The sequence below is a fragment of the Mus musculus genome, chromosome 11, assembly GCF_000001635.26.
Source record: "Mus musculus strain C57BL/6J chromosome 11, GRCm38.p6 C57BL/6J".
In the NCBI taxonomy this organism is placed as follows: Eukaryota; Metazoa; Chordata; class Mammalia; order Rodentia; family Muridae; genus Mus; species Mus musculus.
This window is the reverse complement of record NC_000077.6, coordinates 76,463,525-76,490,107: the sequence shown is the minus strand read 5'-3', so window position 1 is coordinate 76,490,107 and position 26,583 is coordinate 76,463,525. Positions and strand designations below refer to the sequence as shown.

General features: G+C 49.8%; 1 protein-coding gene across 9 annotated transcripts in view; it reads left to right on the top strand.

Moving 5' to 3' along the window:
• Positions 1-26,583, top strand: part of Abr (active BCR-related gene) — a 206,593-nt gene that overhangs the window by 133,217 nt on the left and 46,793 nt on the right. For 7 of the 9 annotated variants that reach the window (XR_003949222.1, XR_003949224.1, XR_003949223.1 and 4 more), the window contains 6 exons: positions 3,572-3,670; positions 10,928-11,113; positions 17,512-17,619; positions 21,332-21,392; positions 25,818-25,870; positions 26,440-26,580. Coding sequence is in view for 6 of the 9 variants with exons in the window: in NM_198894.2 (NP_942597.1) it covers positions 3,572-3,670; positions 10,928-11,113; positions 17,512-17,619; positions 21,332-21,392; positions 25,818-25,870; positions 26,440-26,580 (648 nt within the window). In the remaining 3 variants the exon portion in view is untranslated. Of the gene's footprint in view, positions 1-3,571; positions 3,671-10,927; positions 11,114-17,511; positions 17,620-21,331; positions 21,393-21,642; positions 21,854-25,817; positions 25,871-26,439; positions 26,581-26,583 lie in introns of those variants that run through there. The other 2 variants (XM_030245469.1, NM_001291186.1) reach the window with 2 other exon arrangements.

Sequence of the window (26,583 nt, the reverse complement as noted above, 5' to 3'; positions counted from 1 at the left end):
AAGATTTTTCAGTGCTAGCTGAGCAGCAGGCTGACTGTTAGTAAAATTCACAGAGCATAATTTTATATCATTGAATTCTCAGCTGCCTACACCCCATCCTAGCTTGAATTTTAGGAGTATAGCCCAGAGTGGGGACTCTTGGAAATGACTGATTATTGACTTTTCAGAGAGATCTCTTCTCAAAAGCTTCTTTTGGGATAGGCATATGAGGCAAGGGTCTTATTAAAATGGGTTGTTTCACAGTGGAGGAAGGCTTCTTCAGATCAGGAACTTTACAGAGGCTAAGGAGCACTGCAGTGGGTGAAGCCCACCTGTTTACCAAGCGTTTGCCAGATTCGCAGGTGAATCCTTGGATGGGAGGAATGAGGGCCAGTACAGGAGCAGTGGCCTCCAGCTTGGAAGGCAAAGTGCAGATCAGGTTTGGGAAGCAGGCAGCTCGCAGGCCAGTGTGGATCTGACTTTGAGAGCTGGAGCCCTGCCCTCCTTGGACTCCAGGGTGTTGTTGGAGGCTGGGCTGTCTCCAAGCAGCTGGCCATTTACACCCCTCTGTGCCTCAGGGCCGTAATGTTTATTATACCTACCAGATTGTGAGATGCCAGTGAAGAGCACTTAGCACCGTTCTTGGTACTTGTGAAGCCATCAATAAGTAACTCTGTGCTTCCTTAATGTGGGGTTTGCACTGGCTTCCTAATGCTGCCGCAAACTTATGGCTAGAGACAACCCTGATTTAGTTTCTTGTAGAGCTTCAGGAAGCTCTCAAGAAATAAATTTATTTCACCTTTTCCCTATATCCCTTGGTTGCAGGTTCCATTCTCTAGCCTCAAAGCCAGCAATTTAACCTTTACCCCCTCCACCTCATTGTTACACGTGACTACTAAGGTAAACCAGGAATTTCCTCAAATTCCATCATACCGGAGAAGTCCCTTCGTTATTAAAGTAACGTGGACCTCTCTGCAGGGTGATCATTGTCTTTACTCTGGGGTGAGATAACATTTCATAGTTTGGGGAGCAACTATGTTCAGACATTTGTACCACTTAGGAAAAGATGTGGAGAATACTCACTTTGGAAAGTCTTCAGGGACACTGGAATGGGTTTTCTCTGTGGCTTGAGAGATTTCCGTGGCTTGAGAGATTTCCGTGGCTTGATAGACTTTTTCTAGCTCACATTAAGGGTGTGCGTGCATTTGATGCCCAGAAAGGAGCTGTTTGAGACAACAGATCTATAAGTACAAGCTTGGGAAGGGTGTGGGAGAGGGAAGGAAACATCCCAGTGGAAGATGAGGTAGCTAGCGTTGGAGGCCTTGGGGTGGACCCCAGCTCTGCCTCTTTTAAGTCTCATTTGTTTCTGGTTTTTGTCTTTTTGTTTTTTCATATTTTTTATTAGGTATTTTCCTTATTTACATTTCCAATGCTATCCCAAAAGTCCCCCATACCCACCCCCCCACTCCCCTACCCACCCACTCCCCTTTTTTGGCCCTGGCGTTCCCCTGTACTGGGGCATATAAAGTTTGCAAGTCCAATGGGCTTCTCTTTCCAGTGATGGCTGACTAGGCCATCTTTTGATACATGTGCAGCTAGAGACAAGAGCTCCTCCGGGGTACTGGTTAGTTCATGTTGTTGTTCCACCTATAGGGTTGCAGTTCCCTTTAGCTCCTTGGGTAATTTCTCTAGCTCCTCCATTGGGGGCCCTGTGATCCATCCAATAGCTGACTGTGAGCATCCACTTCTGTGTTTGCTAGGCCATAGTCTCACAAGAGACAGCTATATCTGGGTCCTTTCAGCAAAATCTTGCTAGTGTATGCAATGGTGTTGTTTCTGTTATATAAGGAAGAATACAGAACTCACTTCAGTGTGGGTGTCGGAGGGCCGGAAAGCAAATATGCAAGTCTGGAGAGGAGTTAAAAGCCTTTTCTGCTGAAGGGCAGGTGCGACCCAGGATTGAGGCTTGTCTTGGGGAAGAAGAGCTTGTCTTGGGGAAGAAGAGCGTAAAGCAGTTGTTGCAAAGGCCTAAGGGACATCACCCACTAGCCAGGCAGGTAACCTCAAGGCCATGTGGGTCTTAGGTGCTAAGGCCCGAGGAAGAAGTGACAGAATAGCCGTCCTGTGAAGAAGAGGTGTCACTTAGCCTAGGAAAAAGCTCAGAAGGCCAGCTTCAGGGCTGAGTATGACTACCTTTCTTGGAAAGGCAGAAATGGCTGGGCCTTGGCCCTGGAAGAGATTGGGAGGTAGGGAAGGGCCTGAGGCCATTACAGGTATTTAAGTAAGATATGCTACAGCCCAAGTTACAGCTTCTGGCCTTCCTTATTTATTTATCGTTGTCTGTTTCAATGTTTTCTTCTCCTACTAGATTATAAACCAGGTGAAGGCTGCGACTGCTTGCTTCCTGTTGTAGCCATAGGGGCTGCTGAGCATTCAGTAAATATTTGTTGAATAAATAGATAAGTGAACCTATCTTTCCTAATTGAATTTTGCAGTATTTATATTAAGTCCTTGACCAGAAGATGTTCTTGGAAGATTGATTTTACCGCAGGAGAGAGGGAGGATTCAGAGATCAGTTCAGAGACCTTAGGTGGGAGGAACCAATCCTGGAGATAGTCAAGGAAGCATCCAGACATGGCTGAGGGGAGGGAGGCGGGCTGATGAGCAGCCAGGAATAAAGCTTGAATAAAATAAATTTTCCTGCCTGGTGAAAATTACATGCTCTTCACTGAAGGTAAAATTTTAACGCCTTTCTCTATGCCACTGTGCCAGTTGGCATCCAGGCTTAAACAGGGCATGATCTCTACCACTGGGGAACAGGAATTCAGGAGGGAGGGAAACCTAGCCGTACACCATGAGGAATGGCTGAGGTAAGCGTGGGTGGCCCACAGCTGACACCTGTTATGGTGTTGAGCCCCTAGGACAGGAAGACCTTAGCACAAGTGGCCACAAGGCCAGGGCTTCCATACCCATTTCCGCCCCATTCTCTCCAACCCTGTCTCAGTTTATATATCACTTCCTCTGGGGGCCCTGTCTGTCCTTAACTGTTCCCTGTCCTTAACTGTTCCCCGTCCCATGTAACCAAGCTCAACCTCAGTCATGAAAGAATGTCTTTATCCCCTCTTCCCTGTTAGACCAGATATAAAGCGGGTCCTTGCTGGCCCTAGTTAGCATCACAAAGTTAGTAAGGAGAAAATGGTGGCGAGCAGAAACGCTGGCAGAGGATGGGAGAGAAACCACACGAGATGGCAGCAGGAGTATGGGTGGTTGCTTTTTCTTTTATGTTTTGCTGTTTTCCAAAACTTATCTAATATAATAATACCTGGCATTAGGCAGAGCATGGAGGTTCATGAATAGAATCTCAGCTTTTGAGTGGTTGAAGCAGGGGTATTGCTGTGGGTTCCAGACCAGCTTGGGCTACAGAATGGGATTCTGTGTGAAGACAATCAATGATGTTAATAATATGGCTTTTTACCACCTTTGAACATATTGATTAAAAGAAGAGAGAAAAGAAACAGCAAAGAAATAGGCGTCTTGAGCTGTGACCCCCTTCTTACCGGCCTCCTCCGGCTTTTGGCTTGCTCTCTTGCAGGTGGAGGCAGGGAAGGGTCTGGAGATGAGGAAGCTAGTCCTCTCTGGGTTTCTGGCCAGTGAAGAGATCTACATTAACCAGCTGGAAGCTCTGTTACTGGTGAGTATGGGGGTTGGGAGGTGGGGGTGTCCCTGTCAGCCAATGCCCTGCTTTAAAACTGCTCTTGGAGTTGGAGAAGACCATAGAGGACAGACACCAACATTCCTCTGTTCACAGCCAGGCATCTGGAGAACTGAATCAGCCACTGTTGCGTCTCCAGGACCCTCCTGTGACAGGCGGGGAAAAGACACACCCGTGTGGGAGGACAAGCACTCTTATCCTCTCATCTGCCGCGATGACTGTGGTATTGGGAGTTGATACAGTGCTACATACCAGGGGGCACCTTGCTGCCCCAGCACTGCTCTGGGTAGTGTGTATCCGTCAATCAAGCTGAGACCCTTTCGTCATCCTTGGTCCAAGTCCTTCCTCTTTCCCAGGAAAGGAGACCATTAGCACCATCCTGAAGGCTCTCTGTTGGGAAATGGGAAATGGAGGATGTCTGTTTTTTAAAGTGCTATTGCTCTGAAGCGTTAGACCAGCCTGCGCTTTCAGTAAAGATGAAGGTGGTGTTGCGTGAATCAGATCGGGTGGTGACTATTAAAATATTCTCCAGAGATAAAAGCACCACCAGACGCGTTAGCCTTTGAAGAAAGTGCTTATTAGATGCGTCTGGGTATTATGCAGAGTGATTGTGTGGTGTAAATTCTTTTCTCTGGGTGTTGTGCAGTCAGATGGCATAAAAAACTGTTTTGGGGAAAAAAAAAAAATCTGAGGCAAGAGGATCAGCGTGACTTTGAAGCCAGTACGGGCTACCTAATGAATTTCAGGCCAGTCCAAAACCTTGTCTCAAAAAGCTAAAAAGACAAACCAAGCGAACAAATAAAAACCCTAGAGAATCAGAGATAAATGTAGATCAGTAGAGGATGTTCCCCCTAAGCAAGACACACGATTGCGTGCTTGTTGTGAGGTGGGCTGTCATTCAGTGTCCCAGAGGCATTGGTGTTTATTACCCAAGGAATGACACTATTGAAATGTATAGCTGCTGTGCAGGGCACCGTGCCGAGCTTGTCTCAGGGTCTCCTTGGGAGTTCACTGGTCAGCCCAGAGGTGGTCTCCACACGGGAGTCAGTGGCGGACAGGAATCTCGTCTGAATCTGGAGCCAGGAGTAGGCATCTCAACCCCTTGCGGGGGTTGTGAAAGTGTAAAGGTTTGAAGCAGCATTTTAAAACGAATTGAGAAAGAATGTCAGTGTGTATCATAAGCAGTGAAGGGTAGGTGCTGTCAGAATGTGTGTCTAGATGATACACAGGGGCACGTTATCTTTCTTTTATCCACCCCTTTTCTCCCTACCCTTCCTTTGTCTCTTTCTCATGTAACCCAGACTGGCCTTGAACTCACTCTGTAGCTGAGGCTGGCTTTGAACACTTGATTCTCTACATCCACCTCTCAAGTGCTAAAGTTATACTAATGTGAGGGTCCACTACATTATTTTTTAAATGTTTTATGGATTCAAAACCCACTGTGTTGCTAGATGTGAGAGTGTGTATTTGTAATCCCAATACTCTGTAGGCTGAGGCTAGACCAATCGTGAGTTAGAGGCCAGCCTGAGCTAGATAATGAGACCTTGTCTCAAAACAAAACAAAAATGAGACCTTGTCTCAAACAAACAAACCCACTGTCTTCAAAAAGTTTTGTATAAACTCTCCGATCCTTAGCTTCTTATTTGAAGATGGTATAGTTGTCTCCCTTCTGTGGAGAATCTATTTCAAGACCCATAATGGATGCCTGCAATGCCTTGGATAGTACTGAATCCTAGATATACTGTGTTTATTATTATTAAGAATACAAACTTATAGACAAATTAGGTACAATAAGATATTAACAATAATGAACATGCGCGATGGTGGCCATATACCATAATGAAAGTCGTGTAGCAAAGTCATGTAACATGGCCTCTGGCCTCTGCCTTGAAGAGTGCAGACACACTGTTTTCAGAGCATGGATAACCATAGGTAGCTGATGGTAGCAAGAGAGTTGGTACCTTCCCGCTTTGGGTTGATCCTTTGGGACCCAGTACTGTACAGGCTACTAAAGATAAAAGGCAGACAGGCCTGGGGTGTGCTGTAACCAAAACTGCATCACTGGCAGAATGCAGATCTGAAAGGGACCAGATGCCTGACTGAGAGCCCCACTTCACACCTTGCCTTCATGAAGTGAGACGATCGTGCCATACCTCATTTTTTCCATCTATAGGCTGGGTTCACAAGTAGTACTCTCTGTGTGGGACTGTTGCAAAGATAGTGAATTGTATTCAGCTCTTGGGAAGGGCCTCAGTGTTACCTGGCATTTTTACTGTTTCCTCCTGAGCTGAGCAGAGACAGATTTAGGCTCCTGTGTTCCTTTTGGTTTTGTTTTGAGAGTTTGGTTTTGTTTTGGGTCTTGCTATGTAGATCAGCCTGAGCCCAGACTTGGAACTGTCTTCTTGCTTTTGCTTCTTGTGTTCTTGGTGACAGTGGGTTTGAAAATCAGTGTCTTGCCAAGTATAGTGGTTTATGCCTATAATCTCAGCAGCAAGCTTCAGGCTTTTGTGTTCTTGTCAGTACCCCTCCCCCAGATACCCCAAAGAAGGAGGAGGAGGTACCCCTGAGCTGCGACACGCCTCTCACATTCCATTTTCCTTCATCAGATGTTCTCCTCTGGACAGAGATAGATTTAGGAACCAGGGCAGAGCTTCCCTGATGTGCCTTCCTAAAGAGCTTCTACCCCACAGGCACAACTGTGTGATCGCATCCACACACTCACACACACACCCTACCACTCCCAACTTGTTCACTCTGGCCTCTCAGAAGGAAGAGAGGCTGGTAGGAAGGTTTGTTGCTGGAAGGCCTAGGGAGGGGGTGGGGCTGGACCCTCCCCAGCCTCCGGCTCAGAGGATAAAGCTCAAAGATAAGGACTCAATCCCTCCCTCCGCTTATCAGGAGCCCTCCTGAGGCCCAGCTCTGCTTTTCCTGGGTGGTCCAGCTTAGAGGTGAAACTGTTTCTCTGGCTTTCTCCCCCACTGTCTCCTAACAACAGATCCCTTATCCCCCAGGGAGTGACTTAAAAATGGAAATTGACTTCTCAGTGCAAAGTGTCTCTTTTCTCCTCAGTACTTCCTGGTATGCAAAGGACTAGGCCTATGTACTTAAGACTGTACACACTGGCAGAAACATTGCACAGACAGGAAAGCCACATAGGGGCCTCTGTTCCCCGGCCAGCACCCAGGGGCCAGGTTTAGTAACTTTCTGGAAGGAATAGTGAGCTTCTGTAACTCCTGGGGTCTGAGAGCTCAGCTTTAGGGGCTGGGGCTCTAAAAGAAAGAGAACTAAATGGGCTGTAGCTCTGCACAGGCACCGAGTGAGTAAGTGTGGATTGTTGCCTACAGCCCATCCCACCTTGGGGTCATAGTTTGCCACAGCTAGCCCAATTGCCACCTTCTCTTAGCCTTTCACTGTGGCTGTTTCTGTCGGAGTTCATAGTCCTAGGGCACCTCAGCTTGCTTGTTTATGTGATAGGTTAACTACACCTCCTCTGTGAGCGCCAAGAAGTAACCAGGGCTGCGATAGTAAATGTGCCTGACAGGGCCAAGCCTTCAGGGGTAGGAGGTAGAGGAAGTGGGCAGATTTCTTTCCCCTGTTTCGAAAGGCTACTTTGCTAGAGGACACGGCAGACATGACTGTGTGAGGGCAGAACTGGCTAACTCCCACCTTTAAGTGAAGCTCCCAGGGTGGGAGTTGAGACCACCCAGGGGTTCTCTGTAAGAATTCTTTTGACAGCTTCTCTCTAATCCTTGCCATAAGCTGGACCAGGGAGGAGGACGGAGGTAGCTGATGTGCTAGCTCCCTGGTCCTAATATCAATGTTGGCTCAAGCTCAGTGAGAGGAGCCTGGCCTTTGAGCCTGTATGTGAGTCTTCAGATAAAAAGTAACTTACTAAGGACCAGCCAGACCATCCCCCTTCACCATGGATAATGGAGATGAGAGCAAAAAAGTCAGTCCTTCATCTGGTGAGAAAGTTTCAGGCAGGCTGGCCCATGTGACTGGCCCTGGTGAGAGCGCTTTTCTTCCCCTTTCACAGACAGTGGGAAGTTCAGGAGGAAGCAGGGCTGTTGGGCCTGTCTCGGCGGAGGTTGACCAGTGTGTGCTTCCCCAGCAGTCGCTTCTGAGAAGTCTCGGCCTTCCCAGAGCTGTTCTCCTCTTTCCTTTATGCCCTCCACCTGGGGATTGTGCCAAGGCACAGGATGAGTGGCTTTGGGGCTCCAAGGCAATTTGTACCTGTCCATTGGATTAGATGGAGATGTTATGTCACATCTGAAGGGAAGTCCCCTGTATCCTTTCACCTGGGCATGGGAGCACGCTGTGCCTTCCTCCTAGTTCCTCCTGCTGCCTTGCCTGTGTGACCCCGCAGCTCTCCTCCTGCTCAGATCTCACCAGCTTCAAGGCCCCATTACTTTAACTGGTACCTCCTCCACAAAGCCTTTCCTTAGCTGCTCCAGTACATCCAAGTTGGGAAATGTCCGGCTTCATGCTGGCCACCAAGTTGCTTGGTTTGTTTCAGTCCATTTTTCAAATAGCATCTAATGTTCTCAAGAAAGGAGATCATGGGTCACCAAAATGATCGCCTGAGTGCTGGGCTGCTGTCACTCACTGCTCTGCAGAATGCTGGGTCATTGCATGGCCAGCCGTGCTGTCAAAGCCATACTCCCCTCTGCATAAACACACTCCTGTGCTCCATCCAGCCCTGCTCAGCCCTCCTCTTCCTGTATATGTGCACTGTACATAGTCTTAGTGGCCTTCAGGCCTTGTCTCTCACCAAGCCTGGTTCTGACTCCAGTTCAGTCTTCAAGGAAATCTTGATGAGAACAATTCTCTCTGGCCCCATGGCTATCTCAGAGTAAGGGTCCCTCCCCTCTTTGGAGGAGCCACCTCCCCACCCTGCCTTAGGTGGTCCCCTCCTTATTTTCTTCATCGAACTTACTGGTATGTATCATTTCATGTTTGATCATTTACTTGTGTTTCCTTTGTCTCCTCTGCTAGACTGGAAACACCATGAGGACTGGGACGGTATGTGTTCCAGGCACACCAGTGGGGGTTGGGGATTGGTCTTATATTTGGCACTTGGTTCTTTATTCAAAGGATGAATAATAATATTAGCTGCCTTCTAGATGCCAAGTAGGTACTAGAAACTTTATTTATTTATTTATTTATTTATTTATTTATTTATTTATTTTCAGAGCTGAGGACAGAACCCAGAGCCTTGCACTTGCTAGGCAAGTGCTCTACCACTGAGCTAAATCCCCAACCCCTCTTTATTATTATTATTATTTTTTTCGTTTTTTGAGACAGGGTTTCTCTGTGTAGCCCTGGCTGGGCTGGAACTCACTGTGTAGACCAGGCTGGCCTCAAACTCAGAAATCTGCCTGCCTCTGCCTCCCGAGTGCTGGGATCAAAGGTGTGCACCACCACACCCGGCTCTTTATTATTTTTTGAAGATTTATTTACCATCTTTATATGTATGTGTCTTCATGAGTTTATGTGCACTGCATGCATGCTCAAACTAGAGGCAAGAAGAGGATGTCAGATCCCCTGGAACTGGAGTTACAGGTGGTTGTGAGCTACCATGTGGGTGCTAAGGACTGATCCCATGTCCTTTGCAAGAGCAGGAAGCAGTCTTAACCACTGAGTCATCTCCAACCCCTAGATATTCTATGTAATGTGTGACTTTTGAGATTCACTCTTCCTATTGGTTCTTTTGAGAAGGTAATACCACTTCAGTCCCACACATGAGCCTGCTAGTAAAGAGATGATACACCCAGAAATGGGGAGTGACTTGCTTCCAACTAGTAAATGGCAGACTCTGGCTGCAGCCCATACTGCCTGCCCTGACCAAGATTGAATCCCATCCTGTTTTTTAGCAAGAACCTGTTACTAAAGGTTACTTGGTTCTAGTGCCAGGAGGGTCAGTGGGTCTTCTTGGGCCTGGCTTTGTCTTGTTTCCGGACTTTGTAGAATGTAGAGGACAAAGAAAGTCAACAGTTGGACATTGTCTGGATATATGAGACTTGGGCTTAGCCACTGTCATCAGGAAGATGGAGTACAGTTAGGATGGAAGGCTGGCCTCTGTGATGAACCCAGGTTGGCTGTCATAGCACTGAAGGAGCCATTGGTAGCTCTGCTTCCCTCGGTGTAGGTGATCTCACGGCCCAGCACCTCAGCTGTTAACTCTCACACTCTCTCCTGGAATGCTTCTCTCCTTAGTCGGCCCACAGCCTCATCCTGTGTGTCGCTGACAGCTCTGGTGAGTCCATGCTGACTCTGTCGTCTCCCACTGCTCCCAGGTCTGCAGGGAAACCCTTTCCATACTGCCTTAAGGTTGTAGGCTGTTCTCCCTTGCCTATGTGTGCCTTCCCTGTCCATATTTCTACACCCTGTCTCTTGCTGGGCCATTGCCCAGTCACTGCCAGGGACAGTCACTGCCCCTTCCACTGAGGGTGCTGGTGATCTTGGTATAGATGAGCAAGGATGACTAGCTGCTTTCATTTTCATGTCAACAGGCATTGAGAAAGAGTCTTGTGACCAAAACCACACTCAGTGGGAAAGATCATCACGCTCGCTTAGTAATGTCTGCATGTCTGCCACGGATGTGGAAAGTAGGAGGGTGGCATGTATGTACCCGTTCCTCTCTGAGCTAACATTGGTTTCTTTTTTGAGACTGGCTCTCACTGTGTTGCCCAGGCTGGCCTGCAATCCTCCTGCCTCAGCCTCTGGAGTGCTTCCAGTACAGATCTGGCTTGAGCTAGTGTTGAATCTCTCTTTGGTTTTACCTCCTGAGTACTAGAACTGCCTTCTGTTTCTCAAAAGGAAACAGCCAAGGAGCTGGCCTCCCAGGTAACACTGTCCCACTGAAGCATGACAAGGAGGCTTATGACTGGGGCCTGAGGCCATTGTGGAAGAGACTAGGAACCTGCTCAATGGACCAGTGAACACACACAAACGAGCCAGGGGTTGTGAGCTAAGGTTGTGTTGGGGAAGGGAAGTGCTGTGGCTACTATGTCAGATCGCTGCTGCCAGGTTCCCTCTCTCTGCATGTGGCTTGTTGGGACCTGTGACAGCAGCTCTGAGAAATCGTGTTTCAGGTGCTCTGACTTCAGCGGCCCTGCCTAGGCAGAACTTGGGCGGCGCTGCATGTAATCAGTGTCACAATCTGCCCAGGACCTGCCAACGAACGCTCTGGTTCATTCATCACCACCTTTGTACTTTGTTCCTCTTCCTCTTCAGCCCATGAAACCCCTGAAGGCCACAGCCACCACCTCCCAGCCTGTGCTCACCATCCAACAGATTGAGACCATCTTCTACAAGATCCAGGACATCTACGAGATCCACAAGGAGTTCTACGACAACCTCTGCCCCAAGGTGCAGCAGTGGGACAGCCAGGTCACCATGGGCCATCTTTTCCAGAAACTGGTGAGTCTCCCATGAGGGCATGTCTCTATGGCAGACTGGTGTTAGAACTGGTCACTCTAGCCCTCTTGAGGCCTGGGTCACCTCCAAGCCCTTGGAGGCCGGTCTGGACCTGGGTTCTTTAGGGCAATTGGACTTGGATCCTCAACCCCAGCCCCCATCCTAGTGGAGCCTTGAAAGTGCTTCTAGAGAGAGCGGCAGAGCCAGGTCCTGTGTGTGAATGTTCCTGGGGAATGCTGGCTTTGTCTGCATGGGAGTCCTTTGAGCACTGGAATGGAGCTTCCTCTGCCAGGACGCAGGTCCCTCTGTCACTCCATGGACAGAGAAGTGTGTGAGGAGGCTGCAGGAGGATGACGCTTACCTGAGACCTTGGAAGGCTGTTGCATCCCAGTGCTGCCTTTACAAAGTGAAGCAGTTGGCTGGATATGGTCCTAACTAACAGTTGGTTCCAGAGTAGAGAGTATCAGCCGGTGTTACCTGCTGCTGTTCACAGGAGAAGAGCACAGGTTTAATGTTGGAGGATGTTCACAGAAGTCCTCTTGTTGCTAAGGCTTCCATGACACCCTCCCCCTTAGCTCTGCCTGAGCCTGCTTAGACCAAAACACTTCCTGACCTCTGTAGACCGTAAATGGTCTTCCCCATTTACCTGGCTTCTCTCCATCAGTGCCCAAGTTGGAATGACCTCAGAAAAGCCTTTCCAGGCCCCATGTTTGTCCCTCATGAACACTTATTTAAAATGCACCTGTCTTTCCCATCTTTACTGTGCCCACCAGTGTAAACTCTGGAACAGTTTGTATTTTCTTCTCATTAGACTCCCAGAACTAATGGACTCCACTGCTAGATGAACAAATGAGTGGATTGATAGACACATTATGAACTTTTTTGGGGCTGGAGAGAACTTGAATGTTGAAGGTGATACCTGTATCCTGACAGCCATGTTTTCAAGGCCACAAGTGTTGTAGGGACAAGCACAACCAGAGCTCGTCACAGCTGGGTTTGAATCCTGGCTTTGCCATAGGTGGTCCTGTGACAGCTTACCCTCCTGTTCTCAGCTTCCTTCTCCGTGAAGAGGGGTACCAGTAGCCACCTGGATGGTTGCAGGAGTGAGTTGATGCCTGAAAATGCCTGCTGCTGTTGCTGTTCTCATTACTGCTGTTTTAGGAAGAGGAAATCATGAGGCATTGTTTCCCAGAATGCTATAGTTCTGGTAGTTGGGGACCCAGCTGCTTCCCCTGGTGATCTTTCCCTGTCCACAGAAGTCTGAGGTGATTGATATGGGGGCTGCCTCTACTCAGCCCTCACAGATACAGAACACAAGCCCTGTTGAGAGGGCAGGTAGGCAGAGCAGAATGGAAGAGCTCTCCAGTTTGATATTTCTGTTGGGTTTTGGTGCAGGGTCTCCGTAACTCAGGCTGACCTTGAACTTGAAGCAGATCTTCTTCCTCAGCCTCCCAAGTGCTGGGAATACAGGCCTGAGCCTACATAGCCTTATCAATTTGTCTGTATCATTCTGACTCAGAGTCCCCTTGGTCTCAGCGCCACTGGTCTGGTTAGGAATTTGCTTCCCAGCCACCACCCCTCCCAGCATCATGAACTGCTGTCTGCCACCCTGAGGCTGCCTGCTGTGTGAGGCCTGGGTGGAGCCAGGGCAAGCCAGGCATCTGGAGGCAGTTTATTTCGGCTGAAGTCTCTGGGTATTTGATTATCCATTACCAAGAGAGGAGAATTAGCATCTCTGCTGTTTGTTTTATGAGATCATTCCAGTGCCAAACTCCTGTTTCCAAGCAACCTGCGCTTCCCAGTTAATGACCCTGGCAGGCTGGGCCTCTGGTCTTCCAGCCTCGGGTAACTATGGAGATGAGAGTACCTGGCATGGCCCGTGACCACTGCACACAGGTGGCTTCTGGGTCACAAGAGGGTAGCAACACAGGTATTCGTGCTTTGTTTTTCTCGTGGTAACAGAGGAGATGGGGGTGGGGGTCGGGGGATCAGCTGCTTGAGTGTTTGCCTAGTTTGCAGAAAGCCCTGAGTTCAGTCCTTTGCTCTAAATAAAACTGGGTGTGGTTAGCCACACCTGTAATCCTAGCACTGTGGAAGCCAAAGGCAGGAGGATCAGAAGTTCATACCTTGGCTAGGTAGTGAGTTTGAGGCCAGGCTGGGATATAGGAGACCCTGTCTCAAAGAAGGAAAAGATAAAGAAGGCGAGAGAATAGAGGGTACTAGAGCCCTTCCTGGAAGACTGTGATCAGTGCTGGTTATGGAAGTGTCTGGGACATCTCTGTGCTGTAGAGCACTTATGGCTGAGGGTTCCCTGGAGATAAGTGCACTTAGACCCCTCTGCCCCTTTCCCGGGAGCTTTTCCTTCTGACACTGCACTGCGTGGGCCTCCCCAGCACCCTAGTTCACACCCTCCTCTCTGGCTTCCTGGTCCCAAGGGCAACCTCACCAGCTTCTGTCTCCTCCCTGGGTGGCTCCAGGGACCTGCCCCTGGCACATGCCCAGCCTTTGTGTCCTGAAGGAACAAGGATTCTCAGGGAACAGATTGATCTTGTGGGGCCACAGGAGCAGTGTCTATCACTAGCACCTTGGTTGGCAGAAGCCCCCAAGGACGCCCGCCTGCAGCAGCTGTGTTCTGTTGCTACTTCATTGGGAAAAAATTTAAAGCAGGAAATCTGAGGATAATGTAGTAGACAACTGTGTCTGCAGCTCTCAGCGTAACAGATGAGGGTCGTCAGAGAAATACCAAACCTTTCCTTTTCTCCATTATTTTTCTTTTTTTTTTTTTTTAAAGATTTATTTATTGATTATATGTAAGTACACTGTAGCTGTCTTCATACACTCCAGAAGAGGGAGTCAGATCTTGTTACGGATGGTTGTGAGCCACCATGTGGTTGCTGGGATTTGAACTCCTGACCTTCGGAAGAGCAGTCGGGTGCTCTTACCCACTGAGCCATCTCACCAGCCCTCTCCATTATTTTTCTATTTCATCCTCTTCCTCCTCCTCCTCCTCCTCCCTAATAAAACTATCAGCAGCAGCAGCAGCAGCTGCAACTGTGTGTATGCATAATGTGTATGGGTGAGCTGGGATGCGTGTATAGAATCTGCTCTCTCATTCCACCATTACATGGACTGTGAGGATGAAATTCAGGTTACCAGGCTTATGTGGCACAGGCACCTTTGCCTGATGAGTCATCTTGCCAGCCCCTCCTCTAGTAAAACTTTCTAATTTAAAAAAAAAAAGGCTGAGGCAGGAGAATTGCAAGTTCAAGGCCAGACTGCACAACTTAGTGAGACCTTGTGTTAGAATGGAAAGTAAAAAGAGGGGCCAACTGTAGGCCTACCTGGTGGTGCACATCTGTTAATGCCAGCACTTGGGAGGTGGAGACAGAAAGGTCAGGAGCTCAAGGTCATCTCTGGCTACATAGGGAGGGAACATGAGACTAGCCTGGGCTACATGAGACCCTGTCTCATAAACAGCGAACAAAACAAAATACCAAAGTATTACAAATAAAGGCGAGTCTGCTCCTCCTTCACCCCTTTCTCCCGAAGCACCGTGGCGGGGATTTGATGTGGAGCCGTGTAGATTGCGGTTTGTATGTTTGATGCTTTCATATCCTCATGGAACTGCATGCACTTTTACAATGTGTCAGTGTGTATACATGTTGCAGTCTGGTCACGTTTGCTCTGAGGAGCGTGTTCATTTATCTGAGCTGTGTTTGTCCGAGTTCCTGTGCTTGAAAACATTCGCTCCACCTCTCCTACTGTGAGTGTCCTTGCTCAGGTCTCCCGGGGTACAGACATGTCCAGGGTTTTCAAGAGCAGCACTAGCCAATGGAAATAGGTTGTGAGTCACATCCAGTTTTTAATTATTTCATTAGTTATTAATGTGTATGAGAGAGTGTAGATTGGGGGTGGGGGGCAGCCATGGTGCATGTGTAGAGGCCAGAGGGCAACTTTCAGGAGTTGATTCTCTCTTTGGGTTCAGGAACTGAACTCAATGCAACAAGCTATTTACCTGCTGAGCTATCTTGCTGGTCCCATATATATAATTTGAAATGTCCTAGTAACCATGTTTTTTGTTGTTGTTGTTTGCTTGTTTGTTTGTTTGTTTGTTTGTTTAGTAATGCTTGGGTTTGAACCCAGGGCCTCACACATATAGGCAAACTCTAGCACTGAGCTGTGTTCCCAATCAGGAACCACAGTTTTTAAAAGTAAAAATAAAGACTGGAAGTAGCTCGTGCTAGTGTGGTCGCTTCCTATCCCCAATGCTCTGGGGTTATCTCTAGGAACCCAGAAAACAAACAAATACAAGGTGGGTGTGGCTATGCCTGCTTGTTCTCCTAGCTACCAGGAAGACTAAGCAGAAGGACCACTGGAACGCAGGCGTTTGAGGCTATCAGGGCAGTACCATAAAACCAGAGAGAAAGGGAGAGGAACGCACAGCATACAGAGCTGGTGAGCTGACTCAGTGGCTAATAGCTGATGGTCTGAGCTCAAGCCCTGGATGACACAATGGTGGCTATAGCTGACTCCTGATGATTTTATGTATATGAGCATTTGCTTGAATGCATGTTTGTGCACCAGGCATCTGACAGCTGAAGCTACAGGAGGTTATAGATCCCTTGGGACTGGAGTCAGAGCCAGTTGTGAGCCGCCTTGTGGGTGCTAGGAATTGTACCTGGGTCTTTCGGGAGAGCAGCCAGTGTTCTTAACTGCTGAGCCATCTCTCCAGCCCCTGAGAGAAAATTGTCTTCAGGCCTGCCTGCTGCTACAGCACCGTGGGTACTTGCACACACTCCCATCATACACATACAGGTAATAAAATGTTTAAAGGGTTGGGGTGATGGCTGAACAGTTAAGAGTGCTTCCTGGCAGAGGCAGGCGGATTTCTGAGTTTGAGCCCAGCCTGGTCTACAAAGTGAGTTCCAGGACAGCCAGGGCTACACAGAGAAACCCTGTCTCGAAAAACCAAAAAAAAAAAAAAAAGAACCAATCTACGGGAAGGCTAGGCATGGTGGTGTGCACTGTACTCAGGACATAGAAGGTGGAGGCAAGTGAGTCGGCAGTTCAAGGTCATCCTCAATTACATAGCAAGTCTGAGGTCAGCCCGGAGTGCATGAAACCTGTTTCAAAAAAAAAATGAAAAAGGATATGTGTATGCAGAGGATAATTTATAAACTCTTTTATATGCCGGGTCTTTGGAATCCAATGTGGAGTTGTTGTTGTTGCTGTTTTGTTTGTTTGTTTTGTTGGGCCAGGTTCTCACTGTGTATTCTTGGCTGGGGAAGGGGCTATATAAACCATATTAGCCTTGAGACCTATCTGCCTCTGCTCCCAGGGTGGAGTTTATACATGTAGCATGCATCGGTCAGTTCGCAGTGGCCATGTTGTACATGTTCAGTATTCATGTGTGACTCATGACCGCTGTATTAGACAACATGATGTTGTGGCTTATGTTAATGGTAGACTTGCTAAGCCCTAGGCTGAAGTTGTGCCTGTGGTCAGTCTGATTAGTTATTGACAAGTTAATTGTGTTGACTTACACGAGAGTCTGAGGGCTGGAACCAAAGCACAGCGCTATTAGACTCTAAAGTTTGACTCTTCAAATGGACGTGGCATCACATAGTATAGCTTTAATTTGCATGCCATCTCTTTGTTCTCTCAGGAGGAATACTTTTACCTAACCCAGAGAAGGGTTGTCATAAATACTTGAAGTAATTAAGTTAGCAAGCCTCAGTTTTCCTTTTAGAAGAAAGGGCGATGGGCCCATCCTTGCATCCTAAGGGCAGCGAGGCTTTTGCCTGTCAAGACAGATGTTAGGGTCCAGCTGGCATTAGATGCATAGTGAGCAGGGGTTTTGGCTCCTTGGAGGCTGAGAAGGTGGAACAGGACCTTAGGGACTCGGTACGGAGCAGGGGCTGAGCAAGCTACGTGCGCCAACCCTGCTGCTCTGTCTCCCTTGCTGTTTGATTACAAGATGTGGAAGAGGTGTAAGGCACTGAGAAGCCTCGAGCCCTCCCTGGGAGACCTTGATGGTGCTAAAGGGAAAACTAACAAAACACAAAACAAAGAACAGCAGTGCATAAAACCAAGTGTTGGGATAAGTTGAATTTCTGGCGTGCTAACAAAGCCCTGCCCTGCCTTCCCTGCTCAGTACCACCTTGTTACCCTTATTGGCTGAGCCAGTTTCCATGGAAACTGTCAAGTTCAAAGGGATACTGTAATATGTTCATCTCGGCCTTTCCCCTGGTTTCCAGCAAACCCTTTGGAGCTAAGTTAGAGGTTCTGAGTGCTAAGGGGGCTCCAGGAGCTCGGGTTAAGCTTTCAGCCGTTCACCAACCCTCTCTCCATCCCACTCTCACCCCCTGCTCCTCCTCATTTCCTCTGTCTCCTCCCTGCAGGCCAGCCAGCTTGGCGTGTACAAAGCATTTGTGGATAACTATAAAGTCGCTCTGGAGACAGCCGAGAAGTGCAGCCAGTCCAACAACCAGTTCCAGAAGATCTCTGAGGTAGGTAGCTCTCCCTCCCACCAACCCCCCCCATCCACCCTGGGCCCTGGTAACCGGCTGAGAAGCCTCTGAGTCTATGGCGCTCCTCTCTTTCTTGCCCCAGGGAAGCTGTTCACCACAATAATGCTCAGCCTGACATTTGCTTTCTTGCAACTGACATTTTTCCTCTTAATATAAGAATATTGATTGGTTTGACTTAATTTTTTTCAGATTAGAAAGTGGCACTAGGAGGAGGAAAAAAAAATAAGGGGGTGGGGGGGCAACTTTCTTCCCAAGTGACTTCCCAACCTTTGACCTTTGTTTCCTCTCCTGTGGAGTGAGCTGTTTGGACCTGCCCAGCTCATCTCACATCTTGATGGGAGTGAGGTGGAAAGACGATGGTCTGGCGAGTAAAAGCTCCTACTGTCTTGCACAACACCTAAGTTGGGTTCCCAGCACCCAGGTTGGGTGAGCACTTGGGGTCCCAGCTGCAGATCTGATCCTCTGGCCTCCTCAGACCTGCAGTCACGTGGACATATGCACACATATGTTACACACGTGTACACATACAATTTTACAAAAGAAATCACCAGGGCTACTATTTAATATGCAGATGTCCAGGCTCAGAGCTCAACCCTTTTCTTCTCTCTTGTCCCTGAGCGTCCTCTCTCACTCTGTGCCGCTTGGGCCAGTCTGCCTTCCTCAGTCTCCCGAGTTCGGGGATTATAGGTGTGTACCCTGATGGCCCAGATCTGCTGATTCAAGAGGGGAGGGTGGGTCAGGAGCAGGAGTTTTATATTCTGACAGGCTTTTGATTTATGGTCAGAAACTCTTAAGATTTATTTATTTATTTTATGTATATGAGTTCTGTCGCTGTCTTCAGGCACACCAGAAGACAGCATCGGATCCCATGGCAGACGGTTGTGAGCCACCATGTGGGTGCTGGGAATTGAACTCAGAACCTTTGGAAGAGCAGCCAGAGGTCTTAACCATGGAGCCATCTCTCCAGCCCCTATCAGAAACTCTAGACAAAGTAGTTTTGAAAGGTACTAAGCAAAGCCAGGCAATGGTGGCGCATGCCTTTAATCCCAGCACTTGGGTGGCAGAGGCAGGTGGATTTCTGAGTTCGAGGCCAGCCTGGTCTACAGAGTAAGTTCCAGGACAGCCAGGGCTATGCAGAGAAACCCTGCCTTGACAACCCCCCCCCGCCCCCCCCCAAAAAAAAGAAAAAGAAAAAGAAAGGAAGGTGCTAAGCACATGAGACTGCAGTTGTCTCATGGAGTCAACCAGGCTCAGTTAAGAACAGAAGCCCTAGACCCCTTTGGCCAGGAACATGCCTGTCCCTGCTTGGCAGCTAAGCCCTCCCCTCCTGTACATGCATGGTAGAGGTATGAAATCACCTGCCATTGGCACTTCTTGTGTTGCTGTTATTGTTTTGGTTTTGAGACAAGGTCTTACTATGTAACCTTGGCTGGCCTGGAACTCATGATTTAGCTCAGGCTGGCCTCCTGCCTCTGCCTCTTGAGTGCTAGGGTTACAGGTGTGCATCTCCATGCCCCACGTGGCTTTGGTGCATCTATCTAGGAAGTGGCAGGGAGAGGCTAGGACTCTTCAGTTCAGTTCATTCTGTATCCAGAGGTTCCCATGACACTGCCAAGCCACTAGCTTTGGAAGCAGCACCCATTCAAGCTCAGGACAAGAGAGAGAGCCTCCGCTTTAGAGGAAGCTAGAGGTAGGGGGTACTTCTGTAGTTTTGGAAGTCTTGCCTTGAAGTACCCCTTCCCTTGGCTTTAGTGCTACAAAAGGGAGACCCATCAGTCCTCGAAACTGCTGGGATTGCAGATCTTACCGAAGCCACAATCAGTCTAGAGATCACGAAGTAGTTGGACAGGTGGAGGTGAACATGTAATTAGGAGAGCTGCTTAATCCCAGCACTCAGGAAGCCGAGGCAAGTGGATCTATGTTAGTTTAAGGCCAGTCTGGTCTATGTAGCCACTTCTAGACCAGCCAAGGCTATATAGATATTGAGACTCTGTCTTAAGAAAGAGGGGGGAAGGAGGGAGGGAGAGAGAGGAAGAGAGAAGAGAGAGAGTGTGTGTGCCTGAATAGGTAAATAAAAATCCATTTAAAAAGGGGATGGGGGGACTGTAACAATTTGATTATTAGGAGAAGCAGATGGGAGCTTGGAGGTGTGGTGTACAGGCAACATGGAGCTGATGCTTCACCTCTGGAAACACGCGCTCCTTTCAGTTTCTAGAAGGACACAGGAAGGAAGCACAGAGAGAAGGCCTCTTCTGAGAAGAAGCTCAGCCTCTTTTCTCACACCCCAGCTGTGGGACCCTGTGGGAAGACAGACGGGACAAGGGTGGGGATGTCCCTCTTGGTAAAAGTCCTAAGTCTGGAGATTCAATGTTTCCTCTCAACATCCAGCCCTCTCTGGGAATGAGCTCGTCTCCCTGGTGCGTGTTCACAGTGGCTCTGCTATGGCCCTGGGTACCCAGAGGGCCCAGAAACTGCGCGGTCTCCTCTTAGCCTGGCTGACTGCTTCTTCTCCGTGCATCTATGCATAAGCACCCCCCCGGCATCCACTCTGATGTATCCATGCGTTAAGCTCCCCCAACCGACCCCCAAAGCCTGTTCCAAAGGACAGAGCCAGACCCATGGCCCTCTGCCAGGTGGCAGCTCATCTTGACTCACTCAGTAAGATGACGCTGATGCTTCCTGCTGGCGCTGCCACTTAATTACTGCAATTAGGCCCTTCTCCTCTGCAGCAGCAGTGATTTCATACCTCTAGGCTGCACCAGAGGGGGTGTGGACCAAAATCCCTTAAAGCAGGGAATCCAGGCACCAGTGAGAGACAGACTCATAGAGAAGCTGAGGTCCCCCCCCCAACCCCCACGTGCCAAGCTCAGTTCCTGGGGGTTTCCTCTGTCTAGAAACAGCTGGAGACGGAGTGGGAAATGAGCTTCTACTGTGTGGGCCTTGCCTTCCTCCAGGCAGAGCAAGCAGTACCACTTGGGCATCTGACCTTGGCCTCACCTTGGCCCCTTGTCTCTCAGGACATGACTCTTCTAGCTAGGCTCTGGTTCAATAAGGATTGCGTTTCAGCTCCAGTTGCAGCCACTGTCCTGTTGGCAAAGGCTGGGGCATCTCTTCCTCTAAAGCAGATAGAAGAGGTTTTGATCTGATGATCAAAGTCTTTCCAGCACTCACTCCTGGGTCACCTGTTATAGGTTCCAGGAGAGGTAGTAAGGCATGTCAACAGGGCTGGGGGCGGTGTTAGTCCTTGTGTGGGGAGGTACAGCCTGGACTGCCCTGTGGACTCAAGCATCTCCTCTCTGCTTATTGTGCAGGGGTGCAGACCCCCTCTGCCACAGCTCAGGGGTGTTCATTCCCAAAGGTCAGCTGGCATACCTAGTGCATATTGACTTCAGTCCTGTCCTCCCGGGGCTAGTGTGTACCCATCCCTGAGGGTTGGTTGGCAGTGGGAGGGTCTCTGCTTTTGGCCACACTCATCCTCCAGGGGCAAGGGCATCAGAGGGCAGGTCTTAGGAGATTTATTTTGCCACAGTACTTTCTAGCAATCAGTCCTGACTCTGGTTCTCAGAGTCTGCCTTCTTGCCTCTTGTTACTCACGCCCTGGCTTCAGAGCCCCTCTTCTCAGCAAGCTCTGCTATAAGAGAGGGAAGCTAGGGGACTGGACAGGTAGTGATTTTTCTCCTCTCTCTCACAGGAACTCAAAGTGAAAGGGCCCAAGGACTCTAAGGACAGCCATACATCAGTCACCATGGAAGGTACTTTGTTTGGGGAGTGGTATGGACTACAGTTCTCTTCCTTTGTTTCAGTGAACTGTGAGCTATGTGAATGTGGTAGCCTCCCTGCCTCACTCTGTGTGTGTGTGTGTGTGTGTGTGTGCTGCCTCTCCTCCCTAGGCATCAGGCCAGCTACAAACGTGCTCCTCCTTAGGATGCCAGCAAGCTTTTGGTCCCTCCTCCCTCCTCCCCTCCCTCCCTCCTCCTGCCTCTCCACACTCCCGCCCTCCCCCTGTTGGATGAGCACTCGGGAAGGAAGGAAGCGGCTGCTTGATTCTGGAGGTTGTGCAGCAGCAGCAGCAGCAGCCAGCAAGGTGGCCGAGTGGCCGGCCTGCTGAGGAGAGCCAGGAGCCTGGAGCAATGGCTGCAGGTCCCTGCTGCAAGGATAGAGGCTGCCATGGAAATCCTGCTCATCATTCGCTTCTGCTGTAACTGCACCTATGGTAACCCAGGCGCCCCTCCGTGGGAAGTGGCATGCCTTAAGCCATCTGGGGGCTGACCAGAAAGGACTTTAATATGGTCAGCGGGATTTAGGGGCTGCAGGGAAGGGAGGACGGTCGTGCTGTTGAACTCACTTACATTTGCTTTGTGGTCAGCCTGGAGTTGAAATCCAGGGGCTGTACTGAGTATCTCTGAAATGGAAGGACCAGGCTAGAAAGGTCCAGGTCCTCCTGAGGCAGTGTGTAGAACTGGTGGCTTAGCATGTATATGCATGAGAGGCATTGAGCAACTTCCTGAAGAGGCTAAGGAAAGTGACAGGCTATCCCCTCAGGCCTGAGGTGGGGGCAAGGAGCAGCTGGGGCAGAGAGGGACAGAGTCTGGAGAGCTGCACCTCAAGGCAAGAGAGTGCCAGCCGGGGCAAGAGGGAGTTTCTTTGTTTCGTGAGCACGGAGGATGCTGAGCATCAAGGGTATTGTGTGCTCTGTGCACATGCTGCCTCCTCTCTGGTGGCTCTGGGAGAGCAGGGAGGAGCTGGTTGGTTTCGGGAGCAGCATTTCCAGCCCCTAAAGACCCGAGCCCAGGTCCCAGCACTCAGTGCAAAAGGTCCACGTGAGAAGGGGGTGTGGCCGGCTGCTGCTTTGTGAAGGTCACACACCCACTTCAGAGGAAGGAATCTGGAGCATCCTCTGTGCCACTCCTTCAGCTGGGGAGAGGAGGTGTCCTGGGACAGGCGCATGCTGTCAGCCAGGCTCCTCCTCATAGGATACAGAGGAGGTGCATGCAGGGAGTTATCCAGACCTGGTGGCCCTACTCTCTAAGGCAAGAAGTGCCTTAGGGGTGACCTAAGCCACCTCTGTCGGGGAATGAGGGGCTCGTGTAAGCCCATGTGTGTCAAAGAGACTGGTTACGGACCTCTCCTCTTCCCTCCTACCAGGCGCTTTGTCTTTACCCTTCTCAGTCACTTTGCTTGCCTATCTCCGTGGTAACCTGGGGCTCCTCTTACAGGAACCGAGTGGGGGGCGGCAGTTTGCTGGAGGAAAGATGATAGATGAGCTTTCCAGTTCTTTCCCAGAGGCCTGTATGTTAGGGAGCTGTTCAGGACCACGGTCCCTTCATCTTCCCTGGCTTGTTCTGTGTCTGGTGCTCATGGTGGAGACGGCCTTTGTGCTGCCGGTTAGCTGACTCTGACAGGCTGGGGGAACCCAGGGAACAGTGGGACTTGATGGCCTGTCAGAGGTCAGGGAAGAAATGCAGGGCCTGGTTGAGGGGCCAGTTACATGTCTGTGCTGATTTTCTAACAAGGAGAAAGGATCGGCTCTCTGATCCCCATTCCCTCCCTAGAAGGAATAGTCCTGATGAAGCAGACCCGAGACCTGGAGCCCAGGGGCTCTTTGGTCCACATGATTCCATAATCTTTGAAGTCTGCTTCAAAGTGGGGAGTAGGTTGAGGAACTAGCTCTGCAGCAAGCACTCACCTGGTTAGATGGAGTCTTTTCCAGAACTCTTATATGTGGAGTTCCATTGGCCACTCTCTTCTGAGGAAGGCAGTCCAATTGTAAGTGCATGGGTGAACCAAAATTTAAATCCCATATATCTTTCACAGCTTTGTGATTTCAGGCAAGTAATTTGTGCCTGAGTTTCTGCACCATAAAATTGAGCTAGTGAAAATTGCGCTCACTTTTAGTGACAGGAAACAGTGTACGTAAGGCAGTTCCGTGACACATGATAGGAGACCAGCTTGTTCATAATGGTGTTCTGACTTTTGGTGTTTATAAAGGTATAGTCAGGGAAGGCTTCCTGGAGGAGGGAGAAAGATGAGCAAGACACTGTGTTTGGTGGCACCTATCCCAGGAAGAGAGGGGAAAGCATGATACAAGAGTAGAAAATGGGCAGAGCCTAGGAACAGAAAATAGGTGGGGGCTTGTGAAGCACAGAGGACCACTCAGAAGCCAGGGGTGTGGAGGAGGGTGGGGGAGGGCCACAAAAGCACCAGGGAGGGGGGGTTACCTCTCCTGGCCTGATTTCCTCCCACACACCTGATCCCCCCTTGACCAAAACTGCAGGATTCATTCCACGGCCCTGTCAGATGGACTCTTGAGGTGACTTCAGGTATATTAATACCTCCCTGAAACCTGATCCACCATTTCTGCAGACTTCTGAGCTTAGTCAGAAACCTTTTCCTCCTGGGACCCAGAGAGGGCTGCAGAAGCTGATGTTTCAGTGTCAGCTTTCCTGGGGGAGGGGACTCGGGGCCCACCCCAGCCTGTGTCTGTTGACCTTGTGCCCGCCCCAAGGTCTCAGTGTTTCTAGTGTGAGTTCTCGCACTGCAGTGTAGATGCCTGAGCTACAGGTGGGTGGGGCCTCAGACATCTTCAGAGATGAGACCCAACGTGCACGGCCAAGCCTGGCTCTCACTGTCCCGGTACACCCTAAACCCATGGATCGGCCCATTTCATCCCCTGTGGGTTATCGGGGGCCTGCTAGAAATGGCTGGTTAAGAAAGGACTGCAGCGGGGCAGTGGTGGCGCACACCTTTAATCCCAGCACTCGGGAGGCAGAGGCAGGCGAATTTCTGAGTTTGAGGCCAGCCTGGTCTACAGAGTGAGTTCCAGGACAGCCAGGGCTACACAGAGAAACCCTGTCTCAAAAAACAAAAAAAGGAGAGAGAGAGAGAGAGAGAGAGAGAGAGAGAGAGAGAGAGGAAGAGAAAGAGAGAGAGAGAGAAAGAGAAAGAGAGAAAGAAAACTGCAAAAGAGTAACGGGAATAAAACAGCAGTTGTCAGCTGCTGATATATATCCATCTCAGCAAAATAGCCTTTTTTTAATCCTTTGGAGATCTTGGTTTAGTCGATAAAGTGTAGAGGGGGACATCTGTTTCTTTTAAGAGCTTGCCTGTGATCCTAATGGGCAGCCAAGCAAACAAGGGCTACAGATAGGGCATTTAGCATACATCACCAGAGCACCAGGGTGTTCCCTGAAGTGATTGCTTAACACTTCACGAGGTATCTAGGGCTTTGGGAGACTGGTTTGGGGACTGTCCACATGTAAGGAATTTAGGATTTGGTCATAGTCTGTGGGACATTCACTCAGGATCCTTTTTCTTCAACTAACATCCTGCCTTTTACAGTACCTGTGATAGGAAGGCAAACTTCATGGTCCCAGCATTTGAATATCCAGCCCTAGGTTGGGAAGAGCAGTCCATAGGAAGTGCTAGGCTGCTGGCTGCAGCCTCTTACCAGTCCCTGACGAATCTGAGTAATTGCCTTTCAATGTCTGGGTCACCGTAGAGTGTGGCACATGGGACCTGCCTGGCCTTGCATTTTCTCCAGCTTCTTTGGGGCTTCTGTAGCAAGACTGCACCCAGATTCCTTCAGGAAGCCTTGCTCCTCAGTCTGCCACAGGCTTGGGGATGGAGTGCGATCTGCCTTGCCTGTTGGCCCCTCAGGCCTATCCTGTTTTGTCAGCGGGCTTGAGGGCATAAGGAGTCTTTTCTCACAGAGCTGAGGCCAAGTGTGTGAATGGGAATGAATGCAGCATGTGGCTCCGTGTCAGTCCTGAGACTGGAAGTGCCTGAGAGTGACTGACAGGTGGGAGGTGTCCTTCTGGAAAAGGAGCAAGTACCTTTGGTCACCCTGGAGTCCCGAGGGCACCACAGCATGCTGAAGGGCCGCCCTGGGTATGTCTGTGTGGCTGGGGCTGGGGCCAGGGGAGTCTAGCCAGCACAGGCCTGGGGGAGGAGAGGAAGGGTCAGGTGTGGAGGGAGCCTGAGTGGACAGAGCTGTGTGTGTTTATTTTATTTGGCTTCTCCACGGAGTGAAAAGGGAGGCATGAGTTGCCACAGAACCCTCTTGGCTTCCGAGCGACTGTTCATTTGGAGAAACAAGACAGGTTGGGGTAAAAAGCCCATCTTCATGGTGCAGAGTTTTTACTTCATCGTCCTGTCTCCTTTCTCGGACTTCCCTACAGCTCTGCTGTACAAGCCAATTGACCGAGTCACCCGGAGCACCCTGGTCCTTCACGTGAGTGTCATGTCCCATTGTGGCTAGAGGTGGGTGGGCTAGGAGTTTTGTGTGAAGGCATTGAAATCATTGAGGCTCCATTTGGGGAACAAGGGAGAGGGTCCCCGGGTCCTGACTCTGCCAGCCTGGCCTATGGTAACCATGCCAACGGGGCCGTGTCCTAAATATAGCCTGGCTACTAAGCTTGCTACTTGGCCAAATTCTCCTCAGGAGGCATACACTTGCTGCTGCTTTGTTCCCTGCCTCATGGTCTCCAGGGTCCTGGAGCAGCTGTACAGTGGGTAGAGGAGGGTTCCCCAGCTGTTTGGTGAGGTGTGGCCTCACCTGGCCGCAGCCCCTAGGGAAAAGAGTCACCTGAGTTCAGCAGAAATCAGAGGAACACTAAATGCCTTCACCACTGCCCCTCAGACCCTTGTTCCATTGTGATTTCACAGGAATGGCTGGGTTAGAGTGTGGGTCCTGAGAGCGCCTCCTCAGAATTCTTTGGAGGATTGCATGTTCCTCGCTGTCTTCTCACTGAACCTGAACCATCTCCTCTCCACTCACTCCCCACCCCCATCTTTCCTCAGGATCTGTTGAAGCACACACCCGTGGACCACCCGGACTACCCGCTGCTTCAGGATGCTCTCCGCATCTCCCAGAATTTCCTGTCTAGCATTAACGAGGACATTGATCCTCGCCGGACTGCAGTCACAACCCCCAAGGGAGAGGTG